At 48.5% G+C, this 21739-nt stretch overlaps 1 protein-coding gene across 5 annotated transcripts; it reads left to right on the top strand.

The window, feature by feature from the left end:
- Nucleotides 1-4692: 4692 nt before the first annotated feature.
- Nucleotides 4693-20378, top strand: ITM2C (integral membrane protein 2C). Of its 5 annotated transcripts, none has more exons than XM_042820953.1 (6): nt 4693-11330; nt 11875-12012; nt 13469-13657; nt 13945-14055; nt 16785-16935; nt 18125-20378. In XM_042820953.1, the coding sequence occupies exons 2-6, from the start codon at nt 11938-11940 to the stop codon at nt 18214-18216; spliced, it is 618 nt and encodes a 205-aa protein (XP_042676887.1). In that variant the 5' UTR covers nt 4693-11330; nt 11875-11937; the 3' UTR covers nt 18217-20378. The 5 variants fall into 5 exon arrangements, with proteins under 5 accessions (XP_042676887.1, XP_042676888.1, XP_042676889.1 ...); XM_042820954.1 differs by having other exon boundaries at nt 4693-10767; nt 11171-12012; XM_042820955.1 differs by having other exon boundaries at nt 4693-10767.
- The last annotated feature ends 1361 nt before the right edge of the window (nt 20379-21739 follow it).

The following is a 21739-nucleotide window of genomic DNA, read 5'->3' on the forward strand; positions in this document are numbered from 1 at the left end:
GGCTTGTGGTAAGTTGTGGCTCAGCTCATGTCACAAAAGGAGAGCTGCCTGCTGTTGTCCTAGCTGGCTTTGAGGCTGCAGTTTGCAGGCAAGCAATGTGGCAGAGACTCGTACTGAGGCTGGCAGGTAGGGTGGCTTTTGCTCACAGTGTTGTACTTGCTTGATTCATGAGCAGGAGTTGGTGAAAGCTGGGGGCTGCTGACCCACCTCTTGAAAGTACCCAGCCCTTCTGTAGCTGACTAAAATGTGTTGCACTCGGGACTGTAGTTGCAGGCACATTTGCTTGGAGCAGGCACTTGACACCATAGGAACTGGAGTCAGTGGTGCTTCGCTGCCTGCATCCAGCACTGGTGTTACACTGCATCCGTACTGAGTGACTGCGTGTGATGTCTGGTGGCTGCTACATGGCTGAGCTCCTCACAAAGGAGCACTTGCCCACCTGTCAGATCCGACAGGTCTGCTGGCTTTGTGATATTGGTCCATATGCTGTTGCAGCCAGCCTCCCAGGACTCCTTTCTGCTCTCTTTGCTCGCAGGTCCCTGGCAGAAGCATGCTTTGGTTCAGCTTGTTGCTTGAAGAGAAGACCCTGCCCCGTGCTTTTCCACTTCCTGAAGATCTTTCACGTCTTTTGTCCTCTTAAACCAGCATCTCCTCTGCACTCCATTTCCATTGCTTTTGCAATCTTTGTGTTAACGCTTGCATTCTGATGTAAAGGTAAGAAATAGAGCCTTCCTGCTTCCTGGGCTTCCTCAGACTTGAGGCTGGAGTGCTGTGCCATGCCACCTCTTCTCTTCCTTTCTCACCCCCAACCCCCATCTTTTTTCTCTTATACCTATTAGGATTTTTTTTTGACGGACAGTAAACAACCAAATGTTAACAAGCATCCTGGCTCTGGCCACCACCAAACGGCTGATTTATTGTGGTTCATGTCAAATCAATTGTGCATCCTTTTAAAAATGTACCTACTTTTTATTTTTTATTTTTAGATAATGACTGGTGAATGATAAGCATTAACTTCTTGTAGACTGCAATTTATGAAGGAGGTACATCTGAGGGAGCAGGAGCCTGCCCATTTCCAGGAGTGAGACTAATCTAGGATAATTCTTACTATTAGGAGAAAATTACTCACCTCTTATTGTGAAGTACATAATGGTCATACATTTCCTTTCACCTTCCTCGGTGGCCCAGTGTCCTGCTGCTGCCTAACCAGCGGTTTTGTCTCCAAGAAGAGGAGAGAGGGAACAAAAGACTCGATCTGTGAGAGCTGTGATAGGGGCAGACGTGCATCCCCAGCTGGGTGCAGCGTGCCCTCCCACGAATGGCAGTGAATCTGCTTGGCTACAGATGAGCACTGTAACTTTCCATGGAAACTGGTGCATTGATTCTCTGCCTCTGGCTGCAGGTAATTGCTTTGCCTCTGCAATTATTTGGGGTAACTAGAAGTAGATTGTACAAAGAGTAGTAAAATCCATCAGTGCATCTTCCCCTTTTGTGGTATCTTCCTTTAAGAGTGATTATTTCCTTTTTTTAGCCCAACCTTTGTGCTTTCTGCCCAGCTGATATCTTAGCAGTGTGGCAAAGGAAGGGAAAATGAAAGCTGTGTTCATTTTTACAGCATGCTATCCAGTACAATCCCTGACTGGAACTGCAGTGGGAAAGCAGAATGACTCCAAAATTCACATTTTCTCCCAGCCTGATACAGTTATGGACCATTAGCACAGTGGGTTGGATTCTGAAATAGATGCAGCCAGAAACAGCCAAGTCTGGCTGGCCTAGTGTGGATTAAGGCAGTTTTCTTATGCTCCCTCTTTAATCATTTGATATTTTTTTTCTACATGAAGTGGCACACTCTTGAAATGTGAAAAGAGACAAGGCAGCAGACAGTTTCTGTAATGAAGGTTTATAAAATTGCCACTGATCCATTACTTCAGAAGTACTGTCATGCTGCTATGCTTAATGAAAGATCAGTCAAGTAAACTGTTCCTGGGATTCAACTTAATTACATGCAAGCGACGGAGACTCTGTTATCAAGGTCTAATAAAATATCAGATGGCTGTAATGAAGTCAGTAAGGTGGCAGCTCTAAAGTGAAATGTGCTTGATTAACAATGGAAAGACAGGAGATTTGACCGAGGAGTGTTATAAATTCCATGTTGGTTCTCTACTGTGAGGTGAGAGTCACCACTGCTAAGCTGTACTGCTCAGAAACTTTGGGTTCATTATAGTGCTCATCCTCTAAGGCTAACGGGCCAACAGCTGGAGCACATTTCCTACTGAAGGATTCTTTTAGCCATACTTGGCATATGACAAGTAGGGTGGTTTTTCTTTTGTAATGCTTGCAAAGGAAGCCATTTATCCAGCTGTGTAATTGAAATCAGGAGGTGGCTGTGACTGTCACTAAATACTTTAAGTAAATAAAGATGCTTAAAGTGTTTAGGCTTTGATTTTGACTCATTTAATAAACACTTGGATGTCTTCCTATACATTTTTTAAATATAAATTTTGGATTTCCAATTTAATCAGGAAGGCTTTAAATTAGTTGCTGGGAGAGGGGATCCTCAAACCATCCCACTTTGAGGCCGATGATGGTAATGGATGCCCTGGGCCTGGAGGAGGATCACAGGCCAGTAAGGCAGCACCTAAAGTGCAGGATAAGGGAACTCCAATTGGTAAATCAGCCCCGATGGCAGCCCAACTCAACTGCCTGTACACTAATGCATGGAGCATGGGGAACGAGCAAGAGTAGCTGCAGGTGTGCGTGTGCCTACAGGGCTGTGATGTCATTGGCATCACTGAGATGTGGAGGGGTGGCTCTCGTGATTGGAGCATAGGAATAGATGGGTATAAATTCTTGAGGAAAAACAGGCAGGGCAGAAGGGGAGGAGGTTCAGCCATCTACATCAGTGACCAGCTGAAGTCCATGGAGCTCCTGCCTGTAGCAGGGGGCTTGGAACTAGATGATCTGAAAGGTCCCTTCCAACCCAAACCACCCTATGATTCTGTGGTTTGGATAATAATTTGCCTCCCCACCAGTGCTGCCAGTTTTGTTTGGGGTATTCCAGTTCTATTCACAAACACTGGACTGGTGTGTTGTTTGGGGCACTTGTGCATGCTTCCATCAACGCAGGGCAGCGGGCCATCAGCTGGGGCTTCCCTATGGAGAATAATGCTTCTGGTGTAAGCTGTGAGTAGAATGCCCCCGACACACAGCCTGATGACAGTCTGGCATGTTTGATCAATGCTGCTTTCCATTTGGAAGACACAAGTGGCCATAAATGGGAAGAGAAAAACCTGATTTTCTCCATCTATTGACTTTAAGCTAAAGAGCTGTGCATCAAGCTTTTTATGCTGCTTATCCAGATGTACTGAGAGCTTTCACACTGCTTTTACTTTGTTGTATTTCTATCTCTTCTCCGTGGTGAGAGTGGGATGCTCTGTGCATTTCTTGTACTGATAGCCATGTGCCAGGAAGAGCAGAGCCAGAGCAGCCTGACCAAGGGCAGGCCCAGACTATAGCAGAGAGCAGGACCAGCAGCAGGTGGTGTGGAGCGGGGCAAAGGGATTTCTGACCCTCTGCTCCTGTTCTGGGTGCTTCCTGGCTCTATCCAACACCACCATTTGGGATGACCATTATTACTGCAGTTGGGAACCTCTCCTCTTGCATGGTCAGTGTGAGATGTTTGGATGTGGCTGTGATGCTCCTGCTGGTTGAGTGCTGTGCTGTCTGAGCTCCTGCAGTCAGCTGCTGCTTTGGAAATCCTCTCAGTGCAGGGTGAAGCTTGCAGTTACCACGCAGTGGGATGCTGGAGGGCTGCGCAGCCCCACGCTCCAAACGATGGCAAGTCAGCACTGTGTGCGGTCGTTGTGAGTCAACTCTGAATCGTTGCCGAAGGTGCCTTTTGCAAACAAAATTTGGCGCTCGTTTATCAAGGGCTTGGGTTCGTAACGTGATGTAAAGCACTCAGTCGCACAATGAATCTTTCTGGATCGGAAGAAAACGCTCGTAATGACTTTTTTATCAATAAATACCGTGTTTAAGTGGATGAAATCAACGTACCGGTATTGCTGTGTTTTACCACCGGCAGCGTGCAGCTTTCCTCACTGCCTACGGAGGCTGAGAGGGTTTCCTCAATGTGTTGGTCCTTTTTTCCCTCTCATTTTCTTGTCTTCACAAAGCTGTCAGCGTTTGCTCCGCTCCGCGCGCTCCTCGGACCGGGCACGGACGCGGCGCCCCCCGGGTGACGGCGGACCTCCGGCGGGGCGGGAGCGCGGCGGGGCTGCGGGCGGAGCGGCGCCTCCCCGGGGCGGTACCGGCGGCGGCGGCGGCGGCGCGGAGCCATGGTGAAGATCGGCGTCCAGCAGCCGGCCGCGGCGCTCAAGCCGGAGCAGGAGAAGGAGAAGGCGGCGGGGGGCGATGGGGCGGCGGGCGCCGTGCTGCTGCCCGCGGGCGCCGTGAGTGCGGGGCGGGCGGGGGCTGCGGGCCGGGGACCCCCGAGGGGCTCTTCGCCCTCCTCTTTGCGGCGCTTCGTGAGCGGCGAGCGAAGCGAACTTCGGTGAGGTCCGGTCTGTGCTCGGAGCTCGCGGCCGCTGGAAGGGCTGCCCTGAAAGCGTCGGGATGTGCGGATATCGGCCTGCGTGCCAAAGGGTTGGAAGTTTGGGGAGGTGGGGAAGGGACGGGGCGGGATACGTGCAGTCCTGTACGTGCACTCCTACGTGATCCGTTGGCAGTGTGGACCCGAAGCACCCGAGCACATCCTTTGGTCGGGGTTGTTACTGTGGGGAATGTGGTTTGGGGTTTGGCAGTGGCGGTCAGGTTTCAGCGTGTGACATCTTATAAGGCTCAGGGCTGGCGTGGAGATGAGCAGAGCTGTTGGGCAAGATGAAAAGCTAAGGATGAGAGCACGCATAGCTTCTTTCAGCTGTTCTGCAGTCCCAGTTGACGCACAGAAGCCAAATTTGTTGGGCTGGGCAAGGGCTGGTGGAGGGCAGCGGGTCCCTGTAGTTGGAGCCTGGGGCAGCCCTGGCTGATGCAGGAGGCCAAATGTGCTTCTGCATTCTGAAATGCACGGAGCTGTGTGTGCAGTCTGACCACTTATTGAAACCCAATATCTCCCTGACCCAAACCCTATGGGGAGCTGTGGGTCTGCTCCGTTCCCGCGGCTCCTCAAGGCGTTCCCTCCTACAGGGAGCTCCCCAGAGGGTCGCTCAGCTCATGAGGACACCCCTGTGATCTCCCACGTCACGAGCTGGCATGCTCGCAGCTCTCCTAACTGCACTGTCAGTGTCTGAGCGCTCGGTCTGATATTAATCCAGCTCACAGAAGCCATCCCAGAACCTGCAATGGGGAGCCTGGCTGACTGCGTTTTTGTAGTGATTAGGAGAGAAGCAGCAGTAGGCTTCTTCCTGCCCTGGGAGCAGGGCTCACACCAGACTGTGGTGCTGCCCCCAGCTCACTCCCTGTGATGGGAGCAATGCTGTGGACTCAGGACCTGGCTGCTTCTGATGAGCAGAGTGAGAACAGGGTTAATGGTACTAACACGGGAAGTAAAGGTAGCAGAAGCGTGCTTCCATCATGAGTACTGCCAGATCCCTGCAAGCAAAGTTACCCTGATTCAGGTTGTGACAGATGGAGGAAATTGGCTTAAGCAGCAAACACTTGAATTGCAGAATCGCTAAGGTTGGAAGAGACCATGAAATCACCTGGTCCAACCATCCACCCATCCCCGCTGTGCCTGACCCAATACTGTGGGTTTTGTTCTTTGCCTCCTGCCTCCTGGGGAGCACTGTGTTGTTCTCTTAAGTCCACAGGGTCTACAAAGAAACTTTGAAAAGTTTGTTTAAAATGAAGACTCTAATGATTCCTTTATTCCAGCAGAAGGGCAGGCGAGGGAGACAGTGTAAGTGACAGGAGAGCAGGAGTTGGGTGGAGGTGAGCTGGGGACAGGGGTTGTCAGGGAGCATGCCCACCTATGGGTGGCCTATTCCTGAAGCTATTTTTCAGGTTATTTGTGATGCTGGATTCTTCTGTAATGGCTTTCTAGGTGTAGCTGGTACACATTTGGACCGAGGGGTGTGCTGCCCAAAAAACCTCCAGCCTGGCTCTCTTGCCATGCCAACAGTTCCTGTCTGTGTCTCCTGCTCTAGCTGCCTTGCAGCAAAATCGCATTGGTGACAGGCAAACTAGATGCTCTGCATTCCTTTTCTCTTTGATCCTGCAACTTCAATCCCAGCGATAGGAGCCAGAGCTGGGAAATGATTCAGCAGCAGCTTCTGCAGACTGTGAATTTTGGCAGGTGCTTGGTACATGCAGAGATGTGCAAGTGGAAGATGGCTGCAGTAGTGCTGTGTCCCAGAGAACGGTAGGCAAGGGCTCCTGACAGCAAGCTGGCACGTGATGAGCCTTGTGTTCATCTGCTGTGCAGCTTGGGTAATTGAAAAGAACATACAAGTTAACTTCAGTCAGAAAATTAATGTGAGTTTGAGGCAATAGCAACTTGTTAAGGGCTTATAAAAGAAAGAATCTTGTTGTTAGCAGAAGCTGGGGGATGCAGCATCTTCCTCAGGCAGAAGGCAGTCTGAGGCTGTGCAGTCAGTAACATCATTTGTTGTATTCGTTGGAAAATATCTTCTCAGATGCATAATAGCATTCAGTGAGTTTTAATTGAACTCCAGATTTAGAGTCTGGAATGGAAATGCATATATCTGCCATGCCTTTAATGGCTCTGGGATGTACACTCTGTGCATTTGTGATTCATCGGGTTTCATTAAAGTCTTCTGCTTCACGAGGGGTGAATGATAAGAAACGAGGGGAAGAGCTTCACGGTGCCACCATCTGTGGGGTTTCTCAGTCTCCTCTCTGCCCCAGTGTGCCTTCTGGTGCCTCTGGTTGTCCCTGGCTGCTCTGGTGTATGGGCTGCAGGGATGCTGCCTTGGGGGTGCTTGGAAGGGAGGAAATGGTCTGAACTGAACTGGTAAAAACACCTCAGGACTCCTCCAGGGTCTGCTCCAGTCAGATACAGGACCTGGGTCTCACACTGGACTCCAGGCATTAATATTTCATATTCCAGCTGAACATGACAAGGGATCTGACTAAAACTGGAAGGGGAGATTGAGAGGGAATGGCCAATTCTAGCAGATACAGTACAAATGAGGCTGAATTTGGAACCACGTGGCTCTCCTTCACCCCAGAGATGTGGACTGCAGAGCTGCAGATGTGGAAACCTGAAATCTGCTGGAGAAGCATAGGAGGAAGGTGCAGGAGGACCTGGGCCTCTGTAGCACTGTGTGTGGAAGGAGCTTTGGGCATGGGAAAAACTGGGAGTGGGGGTTGAAACGAGATGATCATTGTGGTCCTTTTCAACCCAGGCCATTCTGTGATTCTATGAAAAACACAGAAAGCCAACAAACGTTGTGGGGGAGGGAAAAGGCATTTTCACTTGTGAGCTGGTGTTTTCTTCCCGGGTCACGTGTGGCATTTACATGCCTACAAGGGAGGACAGTGTGGTAGGGTCTGTGCTTCTGCTTGTTTGCTTAACCCATCCTCTGGATTTGCTTTGCAGAGCTGTCCTGCAGCTGTGGCCCCATGCTGACCTCACATAGAACAGTAAAACAGAGAAGAGTCTCCTCTCTTTTGCTGTTTGCTAAACTACATACTGTCTCTTTGCGATGAATTTTCAAGCAGGGCTGACTCTGACAGGGTTTTCCTATGCTGCTGCAGGAAGAAGAGGTAATCACTGGGCAGTGTATTTTGTATTGGAGCAACTGTGCAGCTTAACATATTTCTGTTCCTGTCTGTTCCATGGGACACACAGCCCTCCAGCTATGTGCTCTGTAAGGACAGCCTTATTTCTGCAGCAGGCTTGGTTGGCTCTGCTAATGCCCTGAGTGGTTTTACTCCCAGGAAATAGAAGGGGGAGGCTGGAAAGCCTCCAGCTGGAAGCTGTTGCACCTCTGCCAAGAGAAATAAAATATATAGAAACGCATTCCTCATCCCTGTGCAAAGAGGGAGAAGAAATGGCCCCTAGCTTCAAAACTGAGATGGGACAGGGAGGAAAGAGGAGGTTTGTGTCCCTCTTGCTGGTTGGGGCGAGGGAAGGGAAGACCGCCGAGCGCCCAGGAGTTCTCATATGCTAGGCTGCTTTTCTAACATCCTGCTGGCTTTGTCAGGTAGCAACAAGGCTGTGGTTTTTAATTAGCCGGCGGTTGTTTTTGATATTCTAATTCGCAGTGCTGCAAAGCGACTCCCGAGGCAGGTGGCTTTGTTCCTAGTCACGTGCGGCCCTGTCGCTTAAAGATGCGATTAGATTCATTTGTGGCAACCTTTTGCCTTCAGCTGTGATAGTCTCTTAATTACAGCCCTCCTTTTTGGCTCCCAGGCATCTCTGGGTCCAAAAGCCGTCGGCTGTTCTCCCTGTGGAAGTGCTGCTCCGTGGCCCTGCATGAGCACCGCTCAAGTATGGCACACAACTTCTGTTGCCTTGGAAACCATGTGCCATATATATATGTATGTGTGTGTATATATATGCGTGCATGCACACATGATTTTCTTTCCTGATCTAAAGTCATAGGAATGGTCATCAGTCTGGAAGGGCCGTCCTGTCCTGCCCCAGGGTGGTGGCTTTGGTGGGATCGCTTGGAGGTGCTCAAAGCCAAGTCCAGCAGGGCTTGCTCAGTACCAGCCTACAGCCCTTTGTCAACACCATGGTGACCAGCTGCCAACTGTGCTTTTTTGCAGGTGAAGTCAATGGGGGTATTGTTTACAGAATCACAGAATGGCCAGGGTTGGAAGGGACCTCAAGGATCATGAATCTCCAACCCCCCTGCCACATGCAGGGCCACCAACCTCCCCATTTAATACCAGATCAGGCTGCCCATGGTCCCATCCAATCTGGGTCTTTTGTTGCTTCAGGTCTTCATGTTCTGTAAAGCAGTATTTGATTTTTACAAGCAATATGGCACTTCATATGCTCAAGATATAGGCCTTGAAATTATTCTCCCTTTCCCATCTTTGCTTTTGGTTGCCAAAAGTAAATATGCAGCAAGATCAATTAGGTTTTCTGATGTGAGTTTCTTACATTTTGATCCTGCTTCCTTAGGAGAGGAAGGCAGGGCTGCCTGTGGCAGTGGCTGTAATTGCATCGGTGCATCCTTCACATCAAGAGCGCAGACAACAAGCACCTCCTGGAGATGGCTGACGTGTTTTACTGCCTTTCAGCTAGAGCTGCTCTCAAAACTGCATCCCTTTGAGTATTTACTCTGTATCATTTCTCTCCTTACTTGTCAGTCATCAAAATCGCATCTATTTTTAGTGGCCCCAAGCTCCTGTGCCGTTGGAGCTGTGCACTTAGGCACTTGCCAAGCTGTGCCCCCTCCTCATAGGCCCTGTGATGTCTAAAATGAAAGATTTGAAACCTTTGTGTTTCATAAACGCAGGAAAAATGGTTGATGGAGAGCTCAACAAATGTATCTTTTAATCAGCAAGATGTGCATGAGCAGATCTGGCTGTAGCTGGATATTACATTATTGTTAAGGATGTATGTGCTTATGCACCCATAGCAAGTTACATAAATACGGAGGGAGAATATCTCAAATCTCAGAGCAGCCGGAGGAGAGAAGACTTTGAGCAAAGCGATGGCTGTGGTGTTTCTCTACCTGTGTAATTAGATGTCATTCAGAAGGAAATGGAGTAGAGAAAACTGATAAGCTCTGAGGAGCTGCCTGCCCTGAGCTGTGTTCCTGGAGGAGCCGCTGTGCTGTTTTGATCTCCTGGCAGCAGCTGACGAAGGGAGGCAGGCAGAGCTGCTTCAAAAGCTGAAGAAGCAGGAAAAGGGCACGCGCTGAGCCTGGCTTTGCTGAGGAGTGCTGTGAATCATGGGGAGCGAGGCAGGACACAGCACCTTTCATTTCTGCACTTTGTCATCTCCAGCAAGACGCCGGTCAGGAAGAGAGATTGAAGCGAAGATCTATTTTTCATAAGGTTAGACTGTGCTGGTAAGACATCTGAAAGATGGCAGCTCATTGGGTTATGGCTAGCAGCTCGCACTGGGGTGTGTTTCCAACGGCCAAGGACCTGCAAGGACTTCTGTATATGTATTTTTAAAGGGTAAGTTCTTCAGAAAGACACAACAGTCCCAGGGGTGGAGTCTGCACTGACCTTGCTTTAAGAAAGTTGCTGGTGTGGATGCGAGGTCTGCGTGCAGGCTGGGGAAGAGCAAGGTGTGCTGCAAGCCAACTGCTGGCACTGGGGAGCCAAAGGCAGCTGGCAGCCTTTGCTCACGGGCTCTCTCCTTCTCTGAGCACAGAGTGCTGGAACCACTGCTGGCCTGGTGGCTCAGACCCTTCCCAACCCCATCTCTGCAGCAGAGCAGTTTCCCTTCACCGTGTCCTCAGAAAGCCTGGAAATTCTTAAGAAAATTCCCAGACGGAATTAGGGCTTTTTTACCCCCCAGGCTGATTTGAAGACTCCTCTACCAGACGCTCTGTAGCATAACTTCTCCTCTCAGCTGGGTACCTCCACCCGCGCTCTGTTCCTGCGCCCTCCCTGTGAGCAGGCATGGTGCTGAAGCATAAGGAATATCCTGTGCTATCCAAGAAAAGGAGTTCCTTTTTATACTCCACAGCCTTGCCTGCTGCCAGGCACTGTGTAGAGCATCTGCAAAAGGATCGTGCCTGCACACTGGAGCTGACTCAGCTCATCTAGGGATCCAGGTTGTGCTGGAGCTGCCTCTGCTTCGCCCAGTGGGATGAAGTGCCTGCAGCACAACGCCAGGTGAGCAGGGGCTCTCCTTGAGACATGGATGCCTTCTATAGTGAGAAAGAGCAAGCCGTGCCTTTCCCACAGGTTGCACAGGGGTAGTTTCTAAATTGCAGTTTGTTCCTAGTGACAAGGTTTGGTGGCCTTCACATGTGGAAGGAAGAGGAGATCTGCATCTCGGTGAAGGTTTGAGCTGCTGGTTTGTACATAATATACCACAGGGCTGGAGTTAATTGTTCCTGCCCAACACCATTGTTAACCTCACCTCCTTCATTGCCACTCCATCAGGAAAGTGGCTGTTGAGCTTTTCCTTCCTCTGTTAGGCTTTGCAGTGTTATTTTTCCAGCTTTTCCTGGTGTATCACAGCTTCCCCAAGGGCAAAGCACTGAGCATCTTCCCCACCTCCTCCCAAATGCAGAGCTTGGGTGGTGTGTTACCAGCACGGGAGCCCAGCACCTTTAGGATGACATTTGCTTGCGGAGCGTTAACCGTTTTTCCAGCCATTCCTCGGTGTCAGCAGCAGCAGAGCTTTGTGTTCATTTCCACCCCCACTGGCTGCACTGCTTCTGCAATGACAGGTACCTGAGGAAATGTGTCTCGTGGAACACTTGACGTACAGCATGACTCTCATTGGAGCTGTTCATGTCAGAGAACCTTTAACTTGTGCAGAATTGCGATTTTCTTTTCTTTGTGGCTTGTCACCATTGCCGCCCCTCATCTGTAGGAGGAGGGGAAGGGGAGAGAGGAGATGAACTTCAAATGCTTTATTTTTCAGCTTGCTTTGTTTGCTGGAGGAGTGGCAACAAGTTGATTAAATGCCAATCCTTCAGCACAAGGAGCTGGCAGTGTGCTGCAGGTCCTCCAAAGCTGGGATGAAGGGGAAATGCATACAGATTAATTTCTGCTGGATGTGTGCTGCAGTTGCGGCTCCACAAAGCTGGTTGGGAGCCTTGGGGTTTCACCCTGGCCAAAAGGCATTCAGATGTGAAGTCAAGTTGCAGGATCATGCCTCTATTCTTCAGTCTCACGCCCCGAGCTCGTGTGTAACCTTTAAATGATATATTGTTGATTTTCTGGTCCCTTTGGCAGCAGCTGGCTGATGCTCTCGCTCTTGCCTCACAGGAGGAGCAGGCTCCCGTGGTGCAGGGCCGCAGGTCATCGCTCAGCGGGGTGTGCTACCTGACCATGGGTCTCCTCGTGCTGCTCCTTGGCTTGGTCTTTGCATCAATGTATGTCTACAGATACTTCTTCATCACGCAGGTATGGGTCAGCTGGGAAGGACGGTTGGCTCCTCAATCTGGAGCAGCAAAGCAAACTGCATCGAGCCTTTGATTTGTGCTCCTGCTTGTTGCTTTGCACAGTGGGGATTTTGGAGCTGGTAACTGTGGGCCATGCAGATGGGGCATGTCTGAAGTGCTGGGCTCAGGCTCGCCTCTGTCCTGACCATCAGGAAGGCTCTTCCAGACATCCTCCTCTTCCCCTCTCGTGTTTTGTTTTGTGTTTGTTTTCTTTTTTTAACTCTTTGAAAATATGACCCGCAAGTTCAGCCTTGTGAACCCGATGTTACCGCTGTCAGTGGTCAACCAGTTTTCAAAGCTTTGCTGGTTGCAGGGCTTCAGCAAGCCCTGAAGAGAGCAGGGGGTACAGGCAAGGCAAAGCAGCATTTTGCAATGGGTTTTTTAGGCTGTAGCGCAGAGAAACTCTGTGAGCACAACAAAAATAGATGCTGCTATTAATAAAGCAAGCAAAGCAAGCTGGAGATGAAATGACAGATGGGCCTACATCCTCTGTTAAATTCAGCACCTTTTCTTCCATGTAGGCTTTGCAGAGCTCTGCCTGGTGAATGCACTGGAACAGCAGCGCTGTGGATTTAAGCAGCATTGGGTCAAAGCTTGGGGAGGGAGACATAACACAGCCCCATTTTAAGGAGGAAATTGCTGTGCTCTGTGGCTTGCTGAGTGCTTCGCCAAGAAACTTCAGTCATCAATTTGCACTGAATACCTCGTTCTGCTGTTCAGCCAGCACTTATCCACTCAGCAGTGTCTTTTTAGACTCTCATTGCTCCGTACATGCTTATGCTGTCAAATTAATTTGCAGTCCTTGTTTTCGGGTGCATCAATTATTTGTTACTTGTGCTCTCATACATCTGATCTGGAAATCCCATGACAACCGTAGGGCTGCTCAGCTCTCCCACACACTGGTGGTAATCCAGTGGGCCCAGGTACAGGGATTTTTGTGCAAACAACTTCGTGCCTCTGGACTGCAGGAGAGCAGCGGCTCCAGTTTTTGTCCTGCTGCATCTGCCACATGCAAGCTATGAGTACCTTTAGAAGTGATGCTTTGCTTGCTCCAAGCCTGTATGCCTTATGGAGAAAAACGCAAGTACTGTAAGCTATGTCTGTGGAACAGCCCAGCTACAAAACATAAGAACCCACAGACAGTTTACCTTTCTGCTGACCCTCTGTGAAATCCCACGGGGCATCCTTTGTTTCCCTTGGATCTGACCAGCAGGAAGGGAGGAGGGGTTGTTTCACAGGGGTGTTTTGAACTGCCTTCGTCAAGAGCATCCTCTAGCCAACAGGCTGAGCTTGACATATGTGCCAAACGCCTGTTCAAAAAGGGTATTTTTACCCAGTTTCTCCTGTGTTGGCTGTAGTTGTTAATGGGGTGTGGGATGTATGTGTGTTGTGCCTCCAGCTGGATCTCATTCCCACAGCTTCCCCGCGAGAGCGTGTTTCACTGCGGCGTCCTTTATGAAGACTCGCTGTATTCGCCGTTCAAGGGGCAGCTGGAACTGCACGAAGATGTCAAGATTTACATCGAGGACAACTATGAGCAAATCAATGTCCCGGTGCCCCAGTTTGGAGGGAGCGACCCTGCGGATATCATCCATGATTTCCAGCGAGTAAGGGGCTCTTGGGTTCTTTGAGAGCATAGCACTGTTGCTGTTGTCCCATATCTGCACAGTGATCTCATTTTTGAGATGTCTTCCCTCTCAGGGCCATGTCTGAGCTTTTCCAACCTGCTCCTTGTGTGTTCCTTAGAGTGGACTGAGGTTGCTTCAGTCTGCAGTGCTTCTGGTTTGCTGAACAGTACTTCTTTCCTGCCCTGCTCGGCCTCCTTTCACCCACATTTACAGCCATGTTTCATTGAGAAGGGCTCAATTTGTTAATTTCTCTGCTTGGAACACAGGGTCTAACAGCTTATCATGACATAACGCTGGATAAATGCTACGTCATTGAGCTGAACACCACTATCGTGATGCCTCCACGCAACCTCTGGGAGCTGCTGGTTAATGTGAAGGTATGGCTGCAGTCCTGCTTTATTTTGTATGCTTTTCTGGGCTCTTGGGAAGCAGAAACAGAAAATGGTGTCTGTAAAAGCGAGCCTTGGACCTGACAGAGCTGAGTTTTCGTGGATAGCAAAGCCTCTGTGGGTTGCAGATGGAACAATCACATTGCAGGCAGCACAGTAATGCAGACATGACAGATGAACCTGACTGGGGCTGCACACAAAAGCAGCGGATCCCTTTCCCCAGGTGTTTACTGAGAGTTGGGAACCAACGGGGGGGAAAAAAAAGCCTTCCTTTTGCTCTTGCTGCTGCATTTTACTTTTGCAGAGCTGTCAGTGCCCCATGGGGAGTACTGGGCCCTCTGCTTTTACCTCTTTGGGGTGTGATCTGGGGCTGCTCCCCCTGCCATGCTGAGGGCTGAAATGCAGCTTTTGATCTAATGCAGTTTTGCTCACAACAGGCATTAATTGGGTTTAGTACTGGCAGTTTTGTTCAGTTCAGAGGCTCATGCTGATGTATTGCAGTGACTGAAAACAACCTTAAAATAGAGCACTATTAAATCTTAACAGCAGGAAAAAAAAAAACAACAGGATTTTTAAGGCTGCAGAAGGTGAAGCAAAGCATTTAGTCTGGCTTTCTTACTCTCTTCCATAAGGGCCTGTTTAAAAGCAAAAAAAACCCAATATAATTCCCTGCAATGTGATGAACTTTGTGGGGTTAAGCTGAGAGGTGAAAAGTTGTGCCCTGAGAGATGCCTGACCTCTGGTCCTTGTCAATCTCCCAGCTTGTTTCCCAGCACTCCTTGCAATCTCATCCACTGCGACCATCTGTTTGCTGTGCTGGGAGCCCTGCTGGGCTACAACACACGTTTATGTACAACTCACTCCAAACCAGGCACTGTGGCAGGTGACCAGTCCCCACAGCAGGGGAAATGGAAAGGAGAGGATTGCGCAGGCTGACGGCAGAGCCTCATTAAAACACTGGCAGAGTGGAGATGCTGGTCACGTCCTCAAATAACAGGTATAAAATCACAGGGAGTGGAAATTATACTTTATCGGAAATGGAATTTAAAGGGAAATAAAAATGTAGTTAAGATGGTTTTATGACTATTATGATCTCAATTCTTTAAAGAGCGTACAAAGCAGACGTGAGTTTAAATAACTTCATGATTATTGGGATGGATAAGTGTCCAGTCTGTCTGTGCAGGTTTTAATGTGCACCTTGGGGACATCGTTTTCGAGTGCTTAGCTTGGTCTTACCGCTCACAGAAGTCTCTCACCATGAGACAGTAGAGCAGGCTGCCCAGAAGTGTGCCCTTCTCTGAAGTACTCCTTGCTAGTCCTTGCTTTTCTCCTCTCAATCCAGTCAAGTTTCTCATGAATGAGACTGATTTCCAGCTGCAGGTTGAGTTTTGAAGGTGTTCGGTGGCTTCAGCCCTACTTCTAGCGCCAAACCTCAGTGCAGCAAGTAATTGTAACTGCTTTTTCTGGTGGCACAGGCACTCAGTGAAGCTTTTGCCCTTTCTTCAGCCTGCTGCCTGCTCGTGGTCTCTGCAGCCTTTAGGTATGGCTGTGCCCAGCCCAGATCTCAGCCTGCTGTATGCCTTACCGGGCCTCCCTGTCTGAGTGCTTTGCCTGCAAAGGGCACCTATGCTGCTTCTTGCAAATTTATGTCTGGCTTTGTGTGACAGTTCGGTGAGCAGAGCTACATGAGTACCTTAGAGTAAAGGATGGAAGGATGCTCCCAGCGTGCAGTCGCAGGAAGCTGGAGATGACCCGGTTAAATGATGGATGATCCACATCTTTTGTAGAACCCGATTAATTTCCCAGTGGAGATGCTGGAAGCTCTAGTTTTCTTAAAACTGTTGGCAGAGAATTGATGGTATCATTTGTTGTGCAGTCCCATGATGGAGGAGCAAGAAATCCTGATTATCTCAGCTCCCACAGCTGTTTAAGTTTAAAACAATGAAAGGACTGGATTGCCTGTGTGTGTGCCTGTAAGCCGTGCCAAGGCTGTGCCAGATCCTGAGCCCAGTCCCCTGTGTTAACATGAGGACTCATGCCTGTAACTGCACATATCGTGTGCCCTCTCCTGTGCTCCCCCACTGAGAATCAGTAATTGAATTTCTTGCAGAACAGTTGTGTCAGTGTAATACAGGGTAATACAGGCTTCTGCTAATAGTCTTGTGCTGCACCATTAAAAGAGAGCTGTATCGATCCGAGAGGCTCCGCCAGCCCGGCAGCACGGAGCTGACTTAATGCAGTGTGTTTCCAGGTACATCTCTGTGGAGATAACCAGTCCTATGGTGGAAATTGAAGAGGTGAAGTTTGAAACTGCTGCTGTTGCTTGCCTTTTCGTCTCATATTGCTCCCTCTTGCAGAATCTGCCGATTCTTTTATTTCTTTGACGTACCTTAGGCAAAAGGCACCAGAAATGAAGCTCTGCTTCATGGCCTAGTAAGCATCCAGTCTGGTTAGAAGTGCCTCCAATCCAAACTGTGCTTGTAGCATGGCTGCTCATCGCCCAGGTAGCCTTCAGGCCCCTCCAAGCTGGATTCCTCACTGCTGAGCAGCTTCCTGCGGCAGGAGCAGTGGCCTCCATCCCCGGGATACTCCCAGTTCCTCCATTTCCTCTCTCCCATTTTTTCCAGTCCCCGGTGGCTCTCTCCTAGCAGCACCTCTCCTTAATAAGAGATCACCGCACTGGTCATGCCTTATTTTGGTGGAAACTGTCATTTCAGAAAGGGACATACCTGCCTCAGACGTACATCATCCAGGAGGAGATGATTGCCACTGAGCACATCAGCGACATGGAGCAGCTCGGCTCCTTCATCTACCGCCTGTGCAGCGGCAAGGAGACCTACAGGCTGAAGCGGAGGAGCACCAGGAGACGTAAGAGCCTCGCAGTGCTCAGCTGCCCCTGCATCCCAGCCCTTATTTCTGCTGTAACAGCCTCAGGGCGAGGTGGGGGGTAAGAAGGGGGGGTTCCCTGCAGGTGGAATCACACAGAGCTCTGGAGGTGTTTCCCGCCTCATTCAGCTGAACCCCAAACATCACTGCAAATGGGTGCTGGCTGCTGCCAGTGTTTCTGTTGTCGCACCTGTTGGGCTAAAACATTAATACAAATACTTGCAGGAGCCTGCAGTTCATTGCACATGGACTCCCGGGGCTGAACTAATAGCTGGGCTATTGGGAACTGTTCAGAAAATTTCCTTAATGCGGACAGTGGCAGCTATTCAGAGCAGATTAAATCTGCAAATTGCCTTAAATTAAGTTCCTAATAATATGAAAACAGTTTTGAGGAGAGAAGATTAGACTACCTTAAACTGATTTCATGAAAAAAAACCAGTATGTATTTTATACACAAATGCTAATGTTGCTGCAATAATAATAACATTAATCTGTTTCAGCAAGTTATCTGTTTATTTTCAAGCCTTATCTGAAACATGAGCCTATTCTTGGTTTGGTTCCCTCGGTGGGATGCTTGGTGCTGAGGGTATCTGGAAGCTGTACGGGGCTGTATGTGCTGCTTTCCCAGAGCAGCCCCCATAGCCCTGTGCAGAGCTGCAGCCCTGGCATGGCCCTGTTTGTCAGCAGGGCACAGCCAGGCCGTATCTGCCTGGTGCTGCTGCCCAGAGATGAGCTCCTGCAGCACAGAGACATGGGGAACAGCTGCTGTTCTCCAGAGAGGCTGAGGCTTTGGCAGCATCAATGTGTGTGCTGATTCAAACAGCCAGCAGGTGATGATTTTAAGCCCACATTGGCTCTGTACCAGCCTATAGTTTCTGCTGGTTTTGTGAGGATTTCTGGTCTCAGAGATAACACTGAGGTGCTGTCAGCTGAAGCCAGCTGCTCCCCTGTAGCTCCCCAGCTCATGCTTACTGCAGAACCAGGGCCGGGCAATGGTGCTGTTCTTCCTAAGATGAAATTATGCCATGTTCTGTATGGGCTGTGTTGTTCCTGCATCTCAGCGTTCAGCAATTGCATCCCTTCTGCTTTCCTTCCCTGACTTGATGCAGCTCTTATAAATGAATGCTGGTTGAATTTTGTCCTTGTCTTTCTCTCTTTTAATCCCTTGCAGGTATCAGTCGACGTGAGGCTGGGGACTGCCACCGTATTCGTCACTTTGAAAACACTTTTGTGGTTGAAACTGTTATCTGCAAAAAGTCATGAAGCCCCTGTCCAGCTGTAACCTTCCATGGCTTTGCTTGCACACACATGCTCTCAGCCCTCTTTTTAGACTTGGCAATCTGTCTTATTTCTTTACTCCCTCTCCTGCTTGTGCAACTCTAAAGCCTCGGGTCTGTCGTGGCCTCGCAGTTGATTCTGTTCTCTTTTCTCTTTACTGAGATGTTTTGCTGGGCTTAAATTTATGCAGCAGTCACAGATGGTGTTGGAGCGGATACAGCCTCTTCCTCCCCACAGGGTGGGGATCTGTTTGAGGAGCAGGTTTTGGGTAGAAGGGATGGCCAACAAGTGGGATGCTGGAAATGGGTGCTCTTCTCCTGTCTGAGCAGTTTCATGCTGGCACTGTTGTGAGGTTGGGGTAGAAGGTATACTACAGGAGGAGAATTACCATTCTGATGCTGATGTAATGACAGAGTATGTCATCAGATGGACTTAAAATTAGATGTGAAGTTACAAAGAGGGTGATTTGGAAAGCTCAGCAGAAGGAGGGTTTCTGCCCACACTGAACTGTGATGCTCACAGTTTGTTGTCCCAATGAAGGCCAAGTTTTCAAACAGTGGAAGCAGCCCGTATGCATTGTTTCTGTGTCTAGCTTCTGGCTGAATTGGAGTGGCATGCCTGGAATCAGCCAGGCTACCCTCCCTCAGCCTTCAGTATAACAAGCAAGTGGTGTCTGCTTGTGGCTCCTGAGCTCATTTGCTGCCGTATTGCCTGAGTAAATAGAGGTGAGCCTTTGATACATGCTGCCAAAGCTCATATCTGATGTCCCATCTATGGGCTGCTGATGGAGCTGGGCGCTTTATTTTCAGCTCACCTCTCCAGACCTGCTCCTGCCTGGAAGATGAGTTTTGTTCACATAGATCTGTCTTTCTGAGTTGTCAGAATCCCATCTGTCTGTGGATGGGTGCCATGCCAGCATGCAAACTGGTATCAGCAGCAGAATCAGTAGTTACTGGCAACTGCAGAAACAGGGTGGCTTGGGTTTTTTTTGTTGCTTGTTTGTTTGTTTTTGAGAGCATATTCCCATAGGACTCCTCTGAAGAAAGCTGTTTTGATCATAATTCCTCTAGCCCAGCTGTGTGTTGTGTCATCTGTAGGCACCGCTGGAGAGCAGGTGTTGATACAAGGCAAGATTCAGTGCATCAATATACTGCAGAGAAACTGTGTGAACAAAATTGTGTTTCTATTGATCATCAGAAAGAAAAATTGCAGGGTAATTAAATATTCTTCCCTCTGTTCCATAAATATAGTTAAAACTAATGAGGTTCTTAAAATGCAGGCAGTTTTTTGACTTGAAAGAACAGCTTGGCACATTCTTGTTAATTGGTTTTCAGCAAATCTGGACTTGTTCATCTGTTGAAATGAGCTTGTTGTTTCAGGAAGAGAAAGGATAAAGTAAATGCAAGAACAGTCATTAACTCAGCAGGACCAAAAAAAAATCAATGTATTTGAGAGTCAAACTTCTATTAGTAGTACTGTGAGCTAATTATATGAAAACAAAACAGTACCTTAAAATGATCACATAATGCAATAGCAATTAGTATGTCCTTGGAAGCCCAGGTTATTATTTTTTTATATAAAAAAAGAGTCAACCATAAACATTAGATCTTAATAGGTAGAGCAGGAGATGCTGATCTCCTGCTTTAAGGTGGATGTGAGATGTCAGATGGCACGTGTTTCATGCAGACCGGTGAGGAAAGTTTCCCACTGCCAGCGGAGTATTTGCTTTTATAGTACAGCTGTGTTTTTCCAACTACAACTTGCTATTAGCCCTAGCCTTTCATCGCAGAGTGAATGATGAGAGTCAGAGTATCGGTTTGCTTGGTGCAAGTATCACAAACTGGTAGATTTAAGCCCTGCATTTCTCTCTGTTTCCGGGCTCCTAAGCCTGCACTCAAGTGAGCGCTCAGACCTTTTCCCTTCCCTCTGATTCTGCATGAATTAACTGGTCATTGAATATGCTAACTCCCTGCAACCCCGCAGCTGTAAGGACAAGCCCTGATTCTTTAAGGTGAACTAATGTGGTTGCTGTTTCATAGGGTGAGAATGCAGTTGTCTAGAAAGAAAATGCTTTGTATATTTTGTCTGGTAGAACTCTTACCTCTTAGGAAACATCCATGGGATAATAAAATCTTTTACCTCTGATACATAAAGTGTGTGTTTGTTCCCAATCAAAACACATTTTTGAATTTACCTCTTCTGTACCTGGGTGCTTTTTCCATTGTTGGGGTTCTGTAGAAGGGATTTGCATTCTACAATCATTTGCCGAAGCCTGTTCTGCAGCTCAAGCTATTAATTTGGGCTGATGTAAAGATGGAAATGGTGGCAGCTTGCAAAGGTGTTTTCTGGAGTCACGTCTGGAAAATCCACTGTTCCTCTGTGTCTGTGCCTCAGGAAATTCCTGCGGCCCTTCCAGAAGAGAGGTCAGTGAGGAAAAAGCTGTGATCTGAGTGGTGCTCTGCCAGGAGATTGCTTACTGGGAAAATCAAAATGTTGTCTTAAAAAGTAAGTGCTGAGGAGATGATTTCAGTGTGCACCTATTAGGACCATCTGTTTCAGTGTTAGTACAAGAAATAGGCATATTCTGACTGTTGATGACCAGTGCCCGGAATATTCTTCGTCATCACTACTGAAGCTTTAGATTTTTAACTAGCTAACCATTTGAAGGGTAATAGAGAGGCAAGATCTGCTGTTACCATGAATTTGAAACTCATCTGTTTTGACTGTGTGTGACTACAGGATTTCAGGATAACTTCTGAACTCAGTCTCCCTGCCGTGGAGCAGGAGCAGCCCGTCCCAACACCCTCAAGCACAGTCCTTGGAATGTGTTGTCTGTGTGTCCCACTGCAGGCTGGGGCATCTTGCTGGGTTGGTGGGAAGTCCCGTGAAGCTTGCCTTGTTGTTTGTACCCAGCCCATGCGGCTCAACAAGAACAGATGTCAGATACCTTCTATTGATGCCAAACTAATCAAAGACTGTTCTAACTCTTGGGCACACTTACATATGTGCCTTAGGATGTCCAAAATTGGGCCCCTTTGCTTCCTGGAGAGTAAGGATACATTGGCTAAACACAGTCTTGTGAATAGCAAAAAATATGCCGTGCTCTTCATTCTGATAAAGGAAGTTGAGGATAGGTTTCAAGGTTGCTGAAAAAATTATCAGTTTCTGTTTGTGACTCCATTTTCAGTCAATTTAAATACGTTATCCACAAAGTTTTGAATGGAATGTATAGTTGCAATCAGACACTCAACTCAAAAATCTGATCGTGTCTCCTCCAGTCATAAAATTCATAGCTAATGGTGGTACCTATGCTGAAAAAGTGTTTTGTATCTGAGAATTTGCTCCATCAAATAATGTTATTGCTCTCTTCGTATTGGTTGTAATCTCCACGGAAGTAAACAGGAGGAATTGTTTTTGGAGCAACCTAGACAATTCCTCTTCATTCAGTGCAGCCCAGGCAAGTCAAAGGGTTGGACACCTATGGCCCTGTGCATCAGATATTTATACT

Source organism: Centrocercus urophasianus, unplaced genomic scaffold (genome assembly GCF_019232065.1).
Source record: "Centrocercus urophasianus isolate 14NV4802_14NV808 unplaced genomic scaffold, USGS_Curo_1.0 seq_19, whole genome shotgun sequence".
NCBI lineage: Eukaryota > Metazoa > Chordata > Aves > Galliformes > Phasianidae > Centrocercus > Centrocercus urophasianus.

What these genes read in the sequence shown, in the direction of transcription:
- ITM2C (XM_042820952.1), top strand. Translation starts at nt 11,938, where the DNA reads ATGGGTCTCCTCGTGCTGCTCCTTGGCTTGGTCTTTGCATCAATGTAT. An exon ending in AGCTGCTGGTTAATGTGAAG is followed by an intron (nt 14,056 to 16,784) that starts GTATGGCTGCAG and finishes CTGTCATTTCAG; the next exon opens with AAAGGGACATACCTGCCTCA. An exon ending in GCGGAGGAGCACCAGGAGAC is followed by an intron (nt 16,936 to 18,124) that starts GTAAGAGCCTCG and finishes AATCCCTTGCAG; the next exon opens with GTATCAGTCGACGTGAGGCT.